This window comes from Haemaphysalis longicornis, unplaced genomic scaffold, assembly GCF_048455015.1.
Source record: "Haemaphysalis longicornis isolate Haplotype H1 unplaced genomic scaffold, Haemaphysalis longicornis Haplotype H1 scaffold_9, whole genome shotgun sequence".
Classification (NCBI taxonomy): Eukaryota; Metazoa; Arthropoda; class Arachnida; order Ixodida; family Ixodidae; genus Haemaphysalis; species Haemaphysalis longicornis.
Window position 1 is genome coordinate 25,542,284 of NW_027526460.1, and position 18,014 is coordinate 25,560,297.

At 45.1% G+C, this 18,014-nt stretch overlaps 1 protein-coding gene across 2 annotated transcripts in view; it reads right to left on the reverse strand.

Annotated features, from left to right (window-relative positions):
* Nucleotides 1–204: 204 nt before the first annotated feature.
* LOC144152825 (beta-1,4-galactosyltransferase 2-like) overlaps nucleotides 205–18,014 on the reverse strand; it is a 106,847-nt gene continuing 89,037 nt past the window's right edge. The window contains exons 3-7 of one of the 2 annotated variants that reach the window (XR_013319231.1): nucleotides 17,636–17,823; nucleotides 11,884–12,006; nucleotides 10,747–10,848; nucleotides 5,490–6,003; nucleotides 205–577 (exon numbers count right to left, since the gene is read on the reverse strand). Coding sequence is in view for 1 of the 2 variants with exons in the window: in XM_077684306.1 (XP_077540432.1) it covers nucleotides 5,829–6,003; nucleotides 10,747–10,848; nucleotides 11,884–12,006; nucleotides 17,636–17,823 (588 nt within the window). In the remaining variant the exon portion in view is untranslated. Of the gene's footprint in view, nucleotides 6,004–10,746; nucleotides 10,849–11,883; nucleotides 12,007–17,635; nucleotides 17,824–18,014 lie in introns of both variants that reach the window. The other variant, XM_077684306.1, reaches the window with a different exon arrangement.

The following is an 18,014-nucleotide window of genomic DNA, read 5'->3' on the forward strand; positions in this document are numbered from 1 at the left end:
GAAATGAGGCCTATGGGGCTAAACCCAGGCTTAGGTGACCTTGCTTATCCGAACATCAACCTCAAGATAGGAAAAGGGAGGGAAGAAGTCAGGTCGAGAAAACTGTTTCGTCTTTGGACGAGCTCTAGCCGGTGAAGCCATTTTCCCACATCATCCCGCCAGCTGCACTTCCATAAACAAAGTAAGCAACTTCCGGGACACGCCTTCAACATCATTGCGGATTTATTCTTAAGACAACGAAGAAAACTAGATAAGCGAGAGTATTTGTCCAATGAAGCGACCCAGCAGCAAGCAACCAGCATCAGGCATTTTCTGGGGAAGAAAAAATACTTCGCACGTTCAACACTCGTTCCACCACACTGATGTCCAGTTTTGAGTCTTGCACCCCGAACTAGTACGATTCGCGCACTGTTTGAAGCACAGTTTGTGTAGGTCGGTGATTGCGTCCTATGGCGTTACACAACATGGAGACGAAGTTGGCTTTCTTCGTTAATTGCTCACGGGCACGTCGCTCTCCTCTCCAGTCGTCGGCGCTTCTTCTGTCTTGAGCTTGGCGAACAAAACTGTGTCCGGTACGCTAAGAACACAAAGCGGCGTCCTTAGCTCCGCAAGCACTATTCACCAACGTTACCTCGTTAAAGGTGGCCTCATATCGAAGACCTGAACTTAAAGGCCAGAAATTGACTACGTAACCTTCTAAACACGTCGAACTTGGTAGCCAGTAAAAAAATAACAATTTGTGAATGGGCTCGTGAATACACTGGCATCCACAAGCTCCTACAAATCACAGTAGTAAGAGTTAGCACATGAACGTTGCTCACAGTTGATTACATTTCTGGCGCCACAGAACATATAAGGGCAATTACAAGGTCTGTACTTCGTCGTAAGACATAGAATCCTCTCGTATAACTTTTTTTTTAATTTTCCGCCACAATAAAAATGGCGGTTTGAACCTTAAGGATTGACAGCGCAGAAAACATAGTTTCAACTATTTTGCTGTGTTCAGCCGCATAAACGTAAAGCACACACATTATAACATTGTAACATTTACTTGGCAGAGCTTAGAGGAGCCTTCCTTTTGATGTTTTTTCTGTGCCCCAAAAGCATTACAAAGTAAAAAAAAAAGTTGACACCGTTTCTTACTGACGTTAAGAAGCAACTCAGAACGTATAAAATGGCGCCACTTACTCCTTGACAGAAACAGCCAATATTCTGTTTGTCTAGAAGCGGCATGTTTTCTAGGCTCATTCCCTTGCCTTCTGTACTATAAATGTCAGCCAAGAAAATTACTTTAATATTCCCCGCAATTCTGCAATAACTTCGTATCTACAGTGCCGTCCGAGGCCGCCGTTCGAAACGAGCTGCAAGTTCCGTCTGGTTGCAGCTTCTTGCGCTAGTTGTATTGCGGTAATTGGCTCTACCTAAATAAGCCTAATCTATCGAACAATAATATCCATTAAAGCGTCCCAAAACTATACAACTAACCCAATAAAACCGCTATTTTCTCTTTAGAAAGTGGCCGAGCTTACCGAGCCATGACATTCACTGAAACGACCGAAAACAAAAAACCTTACCTAATAAAGGAAAGCGCTTGGTTCTCCCTAAATTAGCCTAATCTAACGAGCAATAACACTCACTGAAACGTACGAAAACTAACAAAAGACATAACTGAACCAGCAAAGACTGCCACTAAAGTTTTCGAAAACTAAAAAAAAAAAACATCTCATCGGCCAGAACAACGATTTCAATACATTAAAAAGCAAAATAAATAGACCTTCAGCTGTAATCGAACTTGCACCCTTTGTATCAATCAGCGGACGTTCATATCATTGTAGCCCACATGGTCAGCATTCGAAGATCGGCTTTGAAGTTACGAGGTCCGTTTCACGACACGTTAGCATTGACTATAACGGTGTGCGAGATTGCCGTCGACGGCACACAAGACATTGCGTACGAAAAAAAGCAAACAACGAACATCCTTATTAGTGAGCATGAGAGATCACGGTTGTTATATTCAAATGCATTAGGTAAGCGTGCTTTGTTGCATTATTCCACTCGAACACTCACCGTCGATAAACAGGCTGGCATCGCAATGCTTATAAAGTATCATGCATACACATTCGAGCAACAAACAGACGGCACTCAGCGACATCCTGAACAGTCAAAGCCAGCTGAAATTAGCAAAGGCGACACAATCCTCCCGATAATACCTACGTAGACGAGCTGGACGTAGACAGAGATGATTAAACTGCACCATATTGTACGTACCGGAGCTGTAACCTTGAATGCTGAAAATATTAGCTTGAAAACGTTCACCTATTCTAAGAGATGAGAGAAATTGACCGGTTTATCGAGCACTTTGCTTTCATTCTACCATGAGTGAACGTAGAAGCCGTCTGAAAGTTAGCGCCAGTAAGGGCTAGTGACCCCGTAGGCAAATAATAAAAAGCCTTTTCTTTTCTTTTCATCGTCGCTTAACTCTATACTCGTTTCCATGTAGGCTTAGTACGCTATCCTTCCAAATGTAAATTAATGCTGTGACAGTACACCTTCGAAACCGAGATATTTACAGCTGTGGAAGCAACGTCGATTTTTTTATCCTTGCGTACTGACTAACCAAATAAGGACATAACTGATAGAATAACTAACTTAAAGTAGTCAGCCGGTATTAAAGAGTTGGTGATGCATTTTGCCAGCGACATGAAGCTCCGTATTAGATATAAGCGTAATGAAAATTACCTGTAATTTTTCCTAATACCAAGAAGGTATGTTGTGTGTCTAAATAATGCACCTATTACATCTTGCAATTATTTTGTCTTCCTTTCATCCTTCCCTTCCCACCACAAAAGGGGTTCGACCTGTCCCTTCCAATAAACTCATTTATTCATATTTCCCTCTATTTGTGGCAGCTCCGCTCAAATTGCGAACATCAGACCCGACGAACGAGTTGGCGTTGGTGAACCTGACCCAGGACATTCTCGACGCTTTATGTTGCGTTTTAATCAAGATTTTTTTTTCTCCTTCTCTGATTATCTAGTTTTTGACAGGCCGAACGTTTACGGCTCCATAGCCATAGTTGTGCAATGACGTCCGTGTTAAAGGGGCCATGCAGACAATACACAAGTTTGGTTCGATTCGAAAGAGCGCCTCGTCAGAATCATACCTACACCATGTTTAACAACTTCGCTCAAATAAGCTATATAATGAGTAAAAAAGGAATGGCCATGCAACCCACTAGCTCTTTTTCCTCAACGGAACCTATGACGTCATATGCCCAGCCGTACGATTGGCTGAGGCCGGCAAAAGCGAACGCTAGTTGTTAGGCAGGGCTTATCAGCTTGCAGAACGACCTATTTTCGCTTAAGTGCAATTAATAATCATTTTATAGCAGTAAGAATGGTGGGGTAAACAATGGAAGCTCGGAAAGTGCAAGTAAACATAGAAGTACCAGTGCGTGCTGCTGTTGATACTGCGCGCACTATGCTTGTCTTAGCTGCACAGGAGTGTGGTTCTTTGGGGTTTTCTCACATGACACTGGCCGACTGCCGTAAGCGACGATGTCTTACATGACCCTGCTTGAGAACATACCCCATGTTTCACGACACAATTACTACATACCGTAACAAAAATAAGCCAGGGGCAAATACGGTCAAAAACAAAGCAAAGGCGGAGAGCGGTGCGGAGAAGTATGCGGAGCAGTATGTGGAGCGGTGGCGCCATCTAGGAGGAATGACGGTAAACAAGGCTCTGCCGTCCGCTGCAGACCGAACAACGCATTTGAATTTCGCTTGAAGCCCCTTCTTTGCGATGTCATGGCAGACGTCACGAAACCCACGATTTCGCTGGAGAATCAAAACTTTAACTTAAATTGCTCAATTTCTCAGTAAATAACTCATCACTTGCTGCCGGACAAGCGCTGGGGGCAGTACAAAACACCAAAACTTTCGAATAAAACAAGCTTGTATTTTTTCTGCATGGTCCCTTTGGGGCAAGGTTTTCACCGTTAATTTATCCACTAGTTTTGCAGTTATAACTCATTTATAGAGCACCGCTAAAAGAACGACCGCCGGAAGGCATCAACGAACTATCAAACAATTCGTTCACCAGGTAGCTGTATTAAGCACACGCTGGGGCTCGAAGTCATGAAGAAAATGCAATGAAGGATACTATCTCTTTGACTAAATACACGCAGGCAAGCCGCTTCCGAGGGGGAAAATACGATCTGTGCATGAATTGTAATTCTCCAAGATGAAACATTCGGTGGGTAGAAATAGATTAATTTAAATTGATTTCATGTTGACCGCAGTCACGAATCCACACGTTGTCCAGTTTCTTGTTTGTTTTAATACGCAGAATTCTTTGCCGAGTACCGCCCCCCCATCCAGGACTGTGTAACGTCCTGCATTTTGGCAAAAATGCATATTTGGCGATAGTAACATCTGGAATCGTTATAATATCCCAACTTGAGATGATTCGTCGGACAGAGATTCTAAAAACCAGAAAATAAAAAAATAGAAAAAATGAAATCTCGCAAAAATTATCTGACAATATCAAAAACATCCAACTTATACATCTCCCCCCAATACTGAATAATAAACAAAAAAGTCCGCAAAAGAACATTCTAAACACGTATAAAAATGGCGTAAACGGATCCACTATCCGTACGCCTGGCATCTTCGAAAAAAAAAACATAATTAGCGAATTAAAGGTACTTCAGCGCTATAATGGTATATATTTGCATCATTGGTGAAAAGAAGCAAAAGAAATCTTTAAAAGAGTCAACTAATTCAACGTCTTTCGGTACTCATAGCCATATTTGGCTGCAAAGAACTCACACTCAAGGCAAGTTGCATAAAAATGGTACGCATTAGTAGATAATTCTCTTAATTTCTCCGGATTTTTTGTAGGCATATCCTTAGTGTCCATTTTTCCATGGTTCCACCTATACTTGTAGTCCCTCACTCACACTCAAGGAAGAAAGAAATCGCTACTCCATTGAGTGGGAAGCCCGAGAACGGAAACCTACGCCGCAGTTTGGTTTCTAGCTCCCGCTAACGAACACTGGCACGGCCGTTAACCGTTAGGGTTGTTACGTAACCTCAAATGGGAGGCGTGGTAAGTAGCTGTCACGCCATGCCGTTTTTAGGCCGCGCCTTCGCAGGGAATTCCGACCCGAGAAGTCAAACCTCTGAGAAGTATAGTAGGGGACTTCACTCTAAAAAAAAAAAATGCTAGTCGGCGCTGAAGCGTGCGTGCCTTTCTGTCCATCGTCTTTAAGCGATGCCCTGCAAAATACTTCAGCACCAAGAAAAGCGAGCATCTGCTATAGTGGCGCTTGAAGGCCCTGTCAAGCATCGATTTCACCAAATAAATGCCTTAACATTGAGAAGGTCTGAACACGTTTGGATCAAACGAAATTACATGGTTTGAAACATTCAAGCATATTTTAGCTTCACTATAAACAAGATAAACAACTCCATAAGCCCTACCTCGTTTAGTTCGAACAAGCGGAACAATTCGTTCGCTGGGTTTGTAGAGCAGCTTGCCACATCAGCGAGACGATTTCCCATGTCAGTTCTCAGGCAGGGCCTCGTCGACACCTCCGGGATGCTATAACAATCTTCACAAGCAACGATGTCGGAAAATTGAGTCAAACTTGTGGGATGTTAGGGCTACATAGGCGGCTTCAGTGCCCACCGGGGGAAGCGTGAGCAGCGGTGAGCGCGCAAAGCTGCGATGGCACGAGCGTAGGGGCGAGCGGAGAGCCTTGGGGGGCCCTACTACAGCGCGCAGTGGCGGATGGCCGGAAAGCCCGGCCGGCCCGGCGGTCATAGATTGATGATGAGCTTCTGGGATCCGGAGAAGTGCCACTTGTGGTTGTGGCCGATGTCCACGAGCAGGTGAGTGTACAGGGGCAGCACCTGCTTCCTCACGAGCCGGTACTTGGCGGTGCTCAGCCCGTCCCGGTTCATGCGGTACCACGCCATCCGCACAAGCGCCATCCTAGAGAAACAGCGAAGACAAAAGGAGCTAAAGTACAAATAAAAAACGAAGGAAGCTCACACCAACCCCTAAGACTTGAAGATAGAGAAGCGGTACGCAGCCTTTACGACCATCACGACTCTTTCAGTCCAATATTGAAGCCGATTTCCTTCGCTGCCGCAACGACCTTTACTCATCATTATAGGTATAGGTGTGATCTTCCTCAATATCCGACAGAAACGTGCCAACACCACATTCCTCGCGCACCTCACATCCCAAGTCAACCAGACCATCACCCTCCTCCGCTTCATCACCCCCCGCCACAAAGGGTTCAAAGAGGCAAAGCAAATGCGGCTGATACAGGCTTCCGGCATAAGTCGCAGTACTTATTGCCTTCCTTCCTCTAAGGAACTGCAAAAGGTGGGCTGTCTAAAGTGTACAAGACGGCGCTGAGAATTTCGCAGAGCACTGCCACCACTCGTGTAGAATCGCTTGGCGTCTACAACACCGCACCTAAGCTCGTCGAAGCTCATCTTGTTAGTCAGTACGCCCGCCTTGTAATCACCACAAAAGGTCAATCTCTCCTCCGGCGACTTTCATTCAACTTCCCTTTCGCAACAGAATCCTCTCTTCCCATCCCTAGCAATCTTCGTGACCTATTCGTCGTCCGGCCCATTCCCCGTAACATGCACCCGACGCACAATCGAGCCCGCCGGGAGCAGCGTGCACGGGCCTTTACGCAGCGATCCGGCAACTGTTTATGTAGACGCGGCTAGATACAGGCACTATGATGCCTACGCGGTCGCAATCATCAACGGTCCCAACAGTCCCCCACTTACTAACCTCACCCTCCGCACTTCTTCCGCGACTGCTCTTGCTTTAAAACTCCGGCCTTCCCCTGCGATTATAATCTCCTATTCGAAGACGGCCATTAGAAATTTCGCCTGGGGTCGCATTTCTCTCCTGGCACTCAAAATACTTCTTAAAAACCCCCTGACTCGCCCCCCCCCCCCCCCCCCGAGCCAGTGTGGACCCTAGCCCACCCTGTGGACCCTAGTGTGGGAGGGAACGAGGTGGCACACAGAGCCGCTGAGAGCTCACCTACCGAGCGGGTCTTAGCCTTGATCCCTCCCACGAGATTACGTCTCATTACCGCATCTCCCGCTGTCTACTGCCCCCTGCACACCCGGCGCTCTCTCACGCGGAAGAATGCCTATAGCGCTTAATGCAAAAGTGCACCCTTTCTTGACACTCCCGCCTGCACCGCATATACCTCGCTCTGTACTTCTCCCCCCACTGCCCCGCTTGTGGGGCGATACAAATCATATATTACCTCCTCTGGCATGCCCCCCTCCCACAAGCTATTCTCCCCATATTAAGACGGCGAGCACTGGGCGAGGGCATTGGGAAGCTCGGATTCGGAGGTGCAAGAGGCCATTGTCGTTCAGGCTGCCAAAGCCACCGGTGATTTTCCTCCCTCGGTCACCACCCCTCCCCTGAATAACCCCTGAGATCAATAAAAGTTCTCTCTCTCTCTCTCTCTCTCTCTCTCTCTCTCTCTCTCTCTCTCTCTCTCTCTCTCTCTCTCTCTCTCTCTCTCTCTCTCTCTCTCTCTCTCTCTCTCTCTCTCTCTCTCTCTCTCTCTCTCTCTCTCTCTCTCTCTAAATATTTTTGGAAGTGACAGTCATCGGACATCACATCGGAGGGGCGTACACTATGACGTGTCTTCCTTGCTCCGGGCAAGTGTTGTCACGATTACGGTGAATGTCGGAGTTTTCTTTTGCCAGTATTGGCCAATCTCCCTAAGTGGGTATGCTTGTCTTGATAAACGGGCGCCGGGAACGCTGGGAGGTCACCGCGAGGAGCCCACACACGAGCGCTCAGCATTTTTTTTTCAACTGCCGGGTGGTCGCCACAAAACACGCGCTCACGTGTGCTCGGCGTTTTCTTGGTATTTTTAACTGCTGACACGAAAAATAACGATTTAATAAATGGCTTCACTGTTTAAAAATGCTCAAGGACGAAAAACTGCACCAGGGAAACAGAGCACGCTTTTGTTCATTTCAAGACCGTTTCAAAGTGTCAATTTCAAGCAAGCCCTGGTTGCCTGAAAGAAGACGACCGGGTGTGCACAACACAAGGAGGGCGAAGTGTCGGTTTCTCTGCCTATCATTGACCAGGGGCCTCGGAAGTCCAACAAAACACGACTGAAACGGACGTGAAATGGGCATCTTTGAAAGGGACACAACTCACAATTCCGCCAATGCAGGAGCACTCCGCAACCGTTTAAATGGAGATTTAAAAACATTCGCCTGCACGCCCGAACTTTTTTTCTCGCAGTTTGGAAAAAATAACGGCCAGGGTCAAATATTTTATTTTTCAAATTTTATTGATTGCACTCTTATATTACGAACCTGATAGTCCATTATTTGTGGTTTAAAAACGAAATACAGGAGTTTGTTGAAATTGGTGATGTTATTTTCACGTTTGATTTCGTTCTCACTGCACAGCTGTATCAGAACGGAGTAAGGAAACCCAGTCTGAATCCGCAGTTTACACACAGTGCACCTTCGACAAAAGACGAAGACAGGAGACACAACACAGATTACTGTAATACCTTATGTCTTCATTTAATGTTTTGAGGTGGCGCCACGATGCTGGTATTAGCTTTAGGAAATGAGCTGCGATGTTACACTGTTTTACCGCGTAGTAACAAGGTCGCAATGTCCCTGCACCTCTGCTGGATATACGCCATCTTGGGTACAAGGCTTCACTCTTGGCTTGAATGATCCTTGCATCAGGTGAGTTATGGAACTATTTTGCTTTCCTAAGCTTTGCCCGATGATTATCACCACGGGTTCCGTTCCATAGCAAAGTAGACAATTGCAACATTTACAAAAAACTGTGGTTGATTCCTCTGTCATGGGAATCGGTAAAACACGAAAGTGAAATGTGCAGCGAAATCAGCAGCGAAATCAGCATGATTTGCGGGTCGGTGGCTGTCTCGTGGGTTTGCTTGGCGAGTGACGTCAAGCAGGCGGGTCGTTTCGACAATGGTGTACTGGCATCATTTCCGTGACGGATATGACGTCAGTCAAATCGGGGTGTATCCCGGCATAAGACACAATATAAAAACCCAAAACGAACAACCCTAAGTATAACGTACTCTTTAGTACTAAAGGTTGATTCCCCGCAAGACGACCCTATGTGCAGCGGTGCACCCTTTACAGGCCGCTTGCTTCGTTCTACTGGCGTCATTTCCGTGGCGGATATGACGTCGGCGAAATGTTTGTGCATTCTGGAATAAAACCCTTTCGTGTTAAAAACACGTTATTCGTACACACCTTCCCGAATCTTACCCAAATCCGGATGCATTCGCAAAGCGCGCGTCAGTGATCGACTATAGCGTAGGAGGATTGCCAGCCTACCAGGATCAACCAGGATCAACGCATCACCGATCGATGAAAAGGCAACTTCGTGCGGCGAAAAGTGCGTCGGCGGAAGGAAAAGAAGAGTGGATTTCAAAAGTTATCCTCGCATCTCGCATGCTAAAAAGGCGCTTCTTCGCGGGTGTTTCGTCTTCAAGGCACCAGCTGCCACCGACAGTGCAAAGTTGCGAACTCTTTGTCGTTGCGGTCGATGGAGGAGCACGGCTGCGAAAAGTTTTACCGCGCGACTTTTTTTCGCTGCGTGCCGCCCTGACAATTGCTTCTACACCGCAAGCTCCGAAGTTCGCCTTTCCATCAAGCTGTTCTATGCGTGCATTTTTTTATCATTTCAACGAGTGGCATCGTTTTCTCTGAGTTCTGATGCTGGCATTATGCTTTTCAGCGGAGCTAAAGAAGGGAACTTTTACGAACCGTGGCGGATCTGTTGCGTTGTATCTCTCTTGCGCCTATCCACGCTTTCCAGCGCAGAATGGCAAAAATAGCGAACAAACTTTGAAGATCAATAACGCTTCAATCGGCACCAGTCTGTGCGGCATCTCAGCTTCAATGGCGCTTGACGTTGCACAAGGGACGAGCACACGGGTAACGTAACCGTCGGTTAAAGAATTCTAATGAACACCGGGTATATATTCGCGCTTAAGAAAATAACACCAAAAATTTAGAAAAGGGGGCAAAAAGTAAAGGAAAACAGATCCCCAGTCACAGCTTAACCTTCACCTTTCTTTAATTAACTTGAGCGCGTCGTAAAAGTGTAAAAGTGTCTATATTGTTTTTACTGGAATCGATTGATATTGGTTTTTATTTCTTTCCACTCGCGGCTTATAAGGGCATTCGCACCATGCATTTGCACACCGTGCGTACGTTACTTATTGTACAAATTCGCTTGCTTGCTAACAATTTTGTTTTCTCTGCTGTTTAACTTTTGTGTGGGCCTCAACTAGCTTCAGATGTTGGCTCAACATCTTGTTGCATATTCGTAATGACCGAAATTCTCAAAGAAACATGAAGTGAAGTAAATGAAACGTCTATTATTTTGGGGCAAAAAATATGTCTTTTTTCACAGTTTTCAACAATATTGCCTTTCTGTGCCCTTCGACCCCCCACAAAATTGCGTCCATGCCTGTAATGGCGTAGGTGTGAAGCTACCAGATAATCTGACTGCACAGCCTTGAACTCTCATAATTTTAGCATATTTTTTTTTTATTTTCGCCATTTGTTTTGTATTTTCACCGTCGAGACGGAAAACTTCAGAACGAAGCCAGTATCCCTAAAACTCGCAAAAGAACTTCATTTCGTCTGAACTGTTCTAGTTTACCTTATGTTGTTCGGCGATTCTGGGCGCTGGTTATGCTTGATCATGGTGTACCGGGCGACAGACGCTGGTGGGCGAATGATCTTTAGGTTTTTGTGCTTGATCCTGCGCAGCAGCAAAACAAACGGAAACAGTTTTTTTTTTTCAGGCAAATAGAAAACAAACAAGTTTGGACATAAAAGGAACAGCGACATGATGATTATTAAGATAATTATTTGCTATACCCTTCGTATCGGGGTGGTGGAATCACCTACCTCGTCAATAGGCCTAACGCGTCTACCTTGACGACTTGAACGTCAGCACTGAGCACTTAGGTGGCAATAATGACAAAAGGCGACGTTATAGTTCTTTTCCTTTTGAAATTTCAATAATAGGGGTCCACACAGGTTCTGCGCTCTTCCAAGACCGTAATGTGTCTGTCCTGCCGTTCACTAATTTTTATATCGTGCTCTACGCACGGGAAAGGTGTCACAAAAAATATGTTCTGGCATTTTCTTTTTGTTTTGGCAGGAAGTGAAGGAGAACTTAAAAAAAAAACATTTTACGTCGATAAGGGGACGATACTTCTAAAGGCCGAGACAGCTTCAATTTGCAGCTCTTCCACCATGAGCTCGTTAAGTCCTATATCCTGCTAAAACATGCTACAACAAACCAGGCGGACGCGCACTCCGTGTTTCAGCGTTAATTTGCAGCTAAAATTAATTGAACTGGAATAATTAAGAAACTGCAGTTTTCTAACATTATCTTTTTTTTTTTAGTTTTTATGACATGAACCAAAAGACTGTGGTGACACAATCCATCGAGCACGATAAAGTTGAATAAGCTCGGACGAGAGCAAATCGTCAGCAATGTTATCTAAGTGATCTCCGGCTGGTAGGAGAAGATTCTGGGTAAGCTTGTAGTTATGTCCCAAGAAACAGACGTTCGTTTGAAGACGACGGGCGAAGGATGGAGACGGCAGGAAAAAGGCAATCTCCACATTTTTTTCTAGCGTGGGTGCATCCAGCATATAATAATTTACTGTCCACCCTTATTGCGCAGATTTCTCCTAGATGGAAAACTCAGCGACAAGAGACCGGCCCGTATAGAACGCGTCTGTTCTGGAAGTGTCGCTAGGGAAGGGGGTGGGCGTTCCCTTGCCTGTAGGCCATGTCGTCGTCCTCGCCTCCCCATCCCCAGTAGAGGTTGGAGAAGCCGTTCACCCTGAGGAAATGCTCCCTCTTGATGGCGAACACACCGCCTACCAGCATCTGGTACGGTAGCCTGCAAGAAGAAACAAGGAATACAGTAAGCGGCAACAAATATCAGCGAAATCCAGGCCTAAGCCTTCCTTTCTGGCCGCCCGCCTGCTGTCGCCTTCTATGCAGGGGACCATATTCCTGATACAGTTTATGTGCTAGGTGGTAATTATTCTTGTTTAAGAAAGGAGTCAGAGGTCGCAGTAAGGAAACATTACTTTGTTTTGCATTAGACTGAGAATAAAGGCTAAGAATGTGCATGACGTCCAAATACCCTCAGGTCCATTCCCATATCCTACTGTGATGCCGCCACCGATGCTCACGCCAGCTTTTTTCATTATATGATCCGTTGAGTTGTTCCGTATTAAAAACTAAATGCGAAAAAATAATTTAGCAACGTCTGTGGTGCGGGACAACTAATGACAATAATTTCTAACGTGTCAAGATAAAGTTCCCCAAATTGAACGAAAATCACGCTTATTCGCAGAACTAGAAAAGTTTTTTGTGAAGTTCGGATACCCCATTCGCATAAAATTTGCATAATTATGGCCAGGGCCTGCTACCATAAAAGAAGCGAACAGATCGTCATGGAGAATATGGTTGGCATTAACAGCCACCCGCAGCGATTACTATATTTGGTCATTTATTAAAATAGGTTTTGCCCTTAGGCGTGGTTAAACCTCGGGCATGTACCGTGGAGGCCTACAACACTAAAAATAAGCTGTGGCGTTCATCGTTGTTGTCTTTATCGTCGCAGTTATTTTTTACATTTTTCGCCGATATGATACCGTCGGCAATCGCCTACCTCATACACATAAAGCTTTTTTTTATTAGAATCTCCTTCGTTTTTACCAAACACAAAGTAAATTCTTTTTCAGCTGGGTTTCGGATCCGTGCAGAAACAGCCAAACTGCCGATACCTGATAAATCACGCCCTCTAACTTTGAAAGATGAAGCTGTAGTGCTACACAAGTGAAAGCACGGGAATTTTTCAGGGACCATCACGTGGTATAGGTGTCGGCCGCGTAATTTAAACACTTCTGGCTTGTTTCTTCTGCAGTGTGACAAACAAACGAAAATGACAGCCTGATGTGTCACTAGCGCTGTTATCACAGGTGCAGTGTAGCGCAGTATTTACGAGAATATCAGAAGTATATCAATTACTGCTTCCATTTTTGTACTGTATAATGTCCTTATACGTACGAGATAACATCCCGTTATTTTATCGCCATTTACAGTCCTGAGTTTTCAAAACGACAACAATTTGCTTTGCACCCTCTGCTATAGATAAATTTTTGCTGCGTGTGTACAAGACGTTTCCTACTGAGTTGTACTGCGCATATCTGTGTTTCTTCCCACCTGCAATGTTCCAATAAGCAACTTCAAATGACCTTATTTTGCGCGTTATCTTGTTTTGCTCTTTACTGACACATAACGTGTTATTTGTTGCCTTGTTTCTGGTTCATTCGAAATTTGATGTTATCGTACAATTCTGTCGCGACACTGAACCTTTGTTGCCCCCTTACTCAATCCCCTGCCATGGGGCCTGTAGGGAATCTTTAAATAAATGAAAAAATAAATGTATGTGAACCACGAAGCGCGCTCTTGCTGAAATCACAGGCATCAATGAAGCCATCCGCATGTCGACTTCAATTGAGCTATTGTAAGAATACCCGAGGCCACTTTAGTTTATGATAATGCCATTGCCATAATTAAAAAACGTAAACCTTATAGGCAATCAACGCTTCTGTTTTCGCGCTAAATACAGATATTTATACACATTTGCCGAGTTTGCCGGCTGATATAGGCCTCATCTTCCTTTTTAGAATACTAGACGGACTTTTTCAAAGTTATCAAGCAAATAATGTGCAAGAAGAAAACTGGTTGCGAAGGCACATAAACGACATCAAGCGCATATAAAAGTCCTTTGTTCCTTCGTTAAAAAACGTTTCCGAATTCGATTTTTAAATCATGCCTCGCGATGTGCAGCAATTTTCTAAATCACCTAAACGGGGTACTCCCCACTCAAATTGCAGTTTCGTTATCTCCGCCTTTTTATGATGACGAGCCGCTCTTCGTCGGCTGATGCAGATGAAACGTTACATTAAGCAATCATCGAAGTCTTTATTGATTCCCGTCGACGGTGTGCAAATTGCCGGCACGTGCCTCAAATAGGACGAGGTCACACACTTTTCATGCTTCTGCTCAGCTTATGCCAAAGGCGTAAGCCACATTATTTTAAAAACTTTGTCGAGAGGCTTCCTTTTTCTCTGTTGCTTTTCTAAGTAGGCTTAAGGCTGGGTTCAGACTGTTGCCGCAACTTTCGTAATAACTTTACAGAATGACGTCATTTCATGCCCGAGCCAACCGAACAGCGTCCATAGGTCACGACATGGCTTTAAGTTCTTGGGCGAATCCGGCGCTATTTGGAATAAAGCCGCCATGATGAAGTAATGGAAGCAGCAGTGGTTTTCAAGGGCGAGTCAATTTAATCGGCCAGTTCGCTACACTGCGGTTTGAGTTGAATGCCTTCCTAATTATCTTCGTGAAGACGACTCCACTCGCATTCCCAGAGATGGTGGTGTTGCTGTCCTTACTGTACTAAAACATTGATCTTTGCTGTCAGTTTTTTTGGCGCTATTCTTCAGTGAATGGTACCCATCGTCTTTAATCTTCTAAAAGTACTGAACTGTTTTCAGTATACTTTATTCGTCGACGGGGCTCTCGTTACACAATACGATACTTTATCATTTCAAAGAGCTTTTTTGTTTTAATATACTGAGACGTTTGAAGACATTGTGCGGATTTCTGGGCCCGTTTTAAAGTCAGGAATACTCGGAGTTATTTGTGGCAATATAAACAAGCTGACAGAGCGTGTGTTAGTTTTGCAGCTTCGTGAGTGCTCGTTACGAACGATATTGTACAGAAAAAGTCCCAGTGCCGGCCACCGAGGTACGAAATCCTGTGGGAAGATTTTTAAATAAAATTAGTACAACCAGAAACTACCAAAAACCTGCATCAAAGACTGCAACATACATGAACAGAAACATGAACAAATTATAACGTTGAGTGACTGCATACTTCGAGGCCGATGATCAGAAGTCCGGACAACAGTATACATAAGCAAGAAATAATTAACAGACGAGCGTTACAAACTATAAAATGTATGCGTATAGTTAAAAGGAATCATGTCGAGCATAAGAAGTAGTTTCTTAAAACTTTATAGTATCTTTTTTTTTAATTTTCGCATGGATCAGCATCTTTTTAATGCTCGTGTTAGCATGTTCCAAAAAGGACGGCAGAAAAAAGCCGTTAGGTTGGCCTTCTAAGTACAGTGGTGAGCTCGTTTAGGGTAAACTACGGTAGCCGGTGGCCACCGCTACTACCAGAGCAGCCTACAATGGGCTGCGCGAAGCATCAGGCATGCGCTGTGTAAGTCAAGCTAGAATTTGCTTTCAGCGCGCGCATCGCGTCTGTGGAGCGTCAGCTCATCTTCTGCTATGTTGCACATCGTCTGCTAATGGCGTCTCGCTCTGAACATCGAATCCGCGATCCTTGTATGAGCATGCCTAATAAAAATCACTAAGTGCTTCTCCACCGTAAATTGAATATCGAAGTTGTAGTGCCCGAGCTAACTTCAAGCTCTGAATTCATTTCTGATAAACATTGTGCGCATGTGTTCCTTCGATTTCAGGGGTAACCAATTAAAAAATATGTGGTACTGTTACAATGAGTATAATCTATTACCACGCTTGCTTGAAGGAGGCTGGCGAGTTAAGATGTGACGATCTAATTTCATTGCATTCAAGCTAACGAACAAATAACCGCTGTCTTAGAAACATTTTTCTTTCGAATTCCAGATTCGGCGAATTTACACAGCGGCCGATTGCTCCACCGCTACAGGCAAGATTAACTTAGCAGACGACGTTCAGACCCTCCGATGACGCGATGCGCGCGCTGAAAGCATAGCCTCGCTCGACACGCATAGCGCATGAGTGCTGCTCCGCGCATCCCAAGGTAGGCTGCACTGATAGTACCGGTGGCCACGTGCTCCCGTGTTTACCCTAAGCGAGATCGCCACTGTACATACTTCCGATGAAAAGGAAGCTAAAAGAGGACAAATTTGATTGATTGTAGGGTTTAATGCGCCGACGCAACGCAGGCGATGAGGCGCGCCGTAGTGGAGGGCTCCGGATTAATTTTGACCACCTGGGGATCTTTAACGTGCGCCAAAATCTCGTACACACGGGCGTTTTTGCTTTTCGCCTCCATCAGAAAAGCGGCCGCCACAGCCGGCAATCGAACCCGCGACCTCGTGCTCAGCAGCGCAACGCCTTAGCCACTGAGCCACCGCGGCGGGTAAAAGAGGACAAATTAGTCTTCACAATATTGGAAGGCATGAATAAAAACAGCAACGCCACATTGTCCACCTGTACCTGACGCGTGCTAATATTAAGAAAATTTAAATTGTTTTGGGTCATCACCGAAATACCAACTTTGCAGTGAAAAAGAGAAATATTTTCACGATGCAATTGTGCGTTCCAGACTGTACCATATTACATGGGAAAAACTCAGCACGCGTAAGCATCTCCAACTCTTATGCAAGTAACCACTCTCTGCGTTTCTTATAAAAGGACACACACACAATAAAACACGTGTTCGTCGTTAGAATTATTAAACCTTAAATAACCCTGAATTATAAAAGCGCCCATTGTTCGGCAAGTTTATGCCGAGACGTAATGAAACTGTAGCGCGATAATGTTGGTCCCGGCACGCCAAGAAAACGGCTGTTCTGTCAAACGTTTCGTAATTTATGTCCACCGTTTTATTTAGAACCCTAAGGAGTATTTCGTTACACCGTTACGCGACAGGAATGATTTATAAGCCTACACGACGGAGCGAAGCTTCCGCGCGTTCATGAGCAGTACACTATTCCCGGCGAGGTTCTTGGAACCATGACGTCAGAGTAGAACAACTTCAATGCTAAACCCCTTCGTATTCGTCATTTATAGACGGCAACGACTCATGCCGCATACCGGCGTGTCGTAGGTATCACAGATTCATGAACTTCACGCTAAACCTGCTCGCAAGGATGTTCTAGATGCCCATCTGGTGGAAGCTTTAGGCCTGTCTGAATAAAAGGGCATGAAGATAAATTAAAATTTTGTTTCATCATACAGACTTCTTTGTCTTGATAACCATCATACCAATTTTATCGTCAGCTTCAGAAAATATTCCGGATATTGAAGACAACATATGAAGCAGTGGTGACCTCCTGGCCACTTTCCGAAAATTCTTTTATGGCGTCACAGAATTTTGCTTGTGCGATTGGCGGGAGCCAACCTAAGCCCCCGCCAAGAAACATGAGTAAGCGATTGTAGTAATTCCCATAGTTCTGTTTGGTCGTATAACTTGAATACTAACGTGTAGTTAACACAGCGATAACTATGTTTTAGTGCTGGCCCTATTTTACGTCACTGTAGCGCGAAATTTGAAAGTTCGTCCATAGGTATTGCATCTTTTCTTTTTGGGAAAATAACGCCTTGTGTGGCTGGAGTGGATCTCAGTGAGTTTAAACAAATGCTAGTTCTTTGAAACAACTGAACAAGGGTGTATTTTGTTTTTGTGTCCCCTTTAAAAGGTTGCGTACTTACGTGTAGTTGAACTTGTCGATGGCGACGGACATGTGCCGAGGACTGGGTGGACAGCTGTACATGTTCCGATCGTCTTCAGGGATCAGGTCCACGTCGTGGAACACGAAGCAGTGGTAATCGGCGTCTCGGAAGGCCTCCCGGACACCCGCGTTCATGAGCACGCCCTTGTTGAACGTGTCGTTGCCGTACTGCGCCGTGCGGGAACAAACAGGGCGAAACAGCGCATTATACTCGGGCACAAGTTAAGAACGTCATGTGATGTATCACTTCGCCGAAGCGATGGACCCGGACGTCAATGCGCGCGGGCGTTGTGCAAGAAGGTGGCGGTTAATGCGTTGCATTGTCTACTTTTTCTCACCTACTTTTTTTTTGTCGCTGT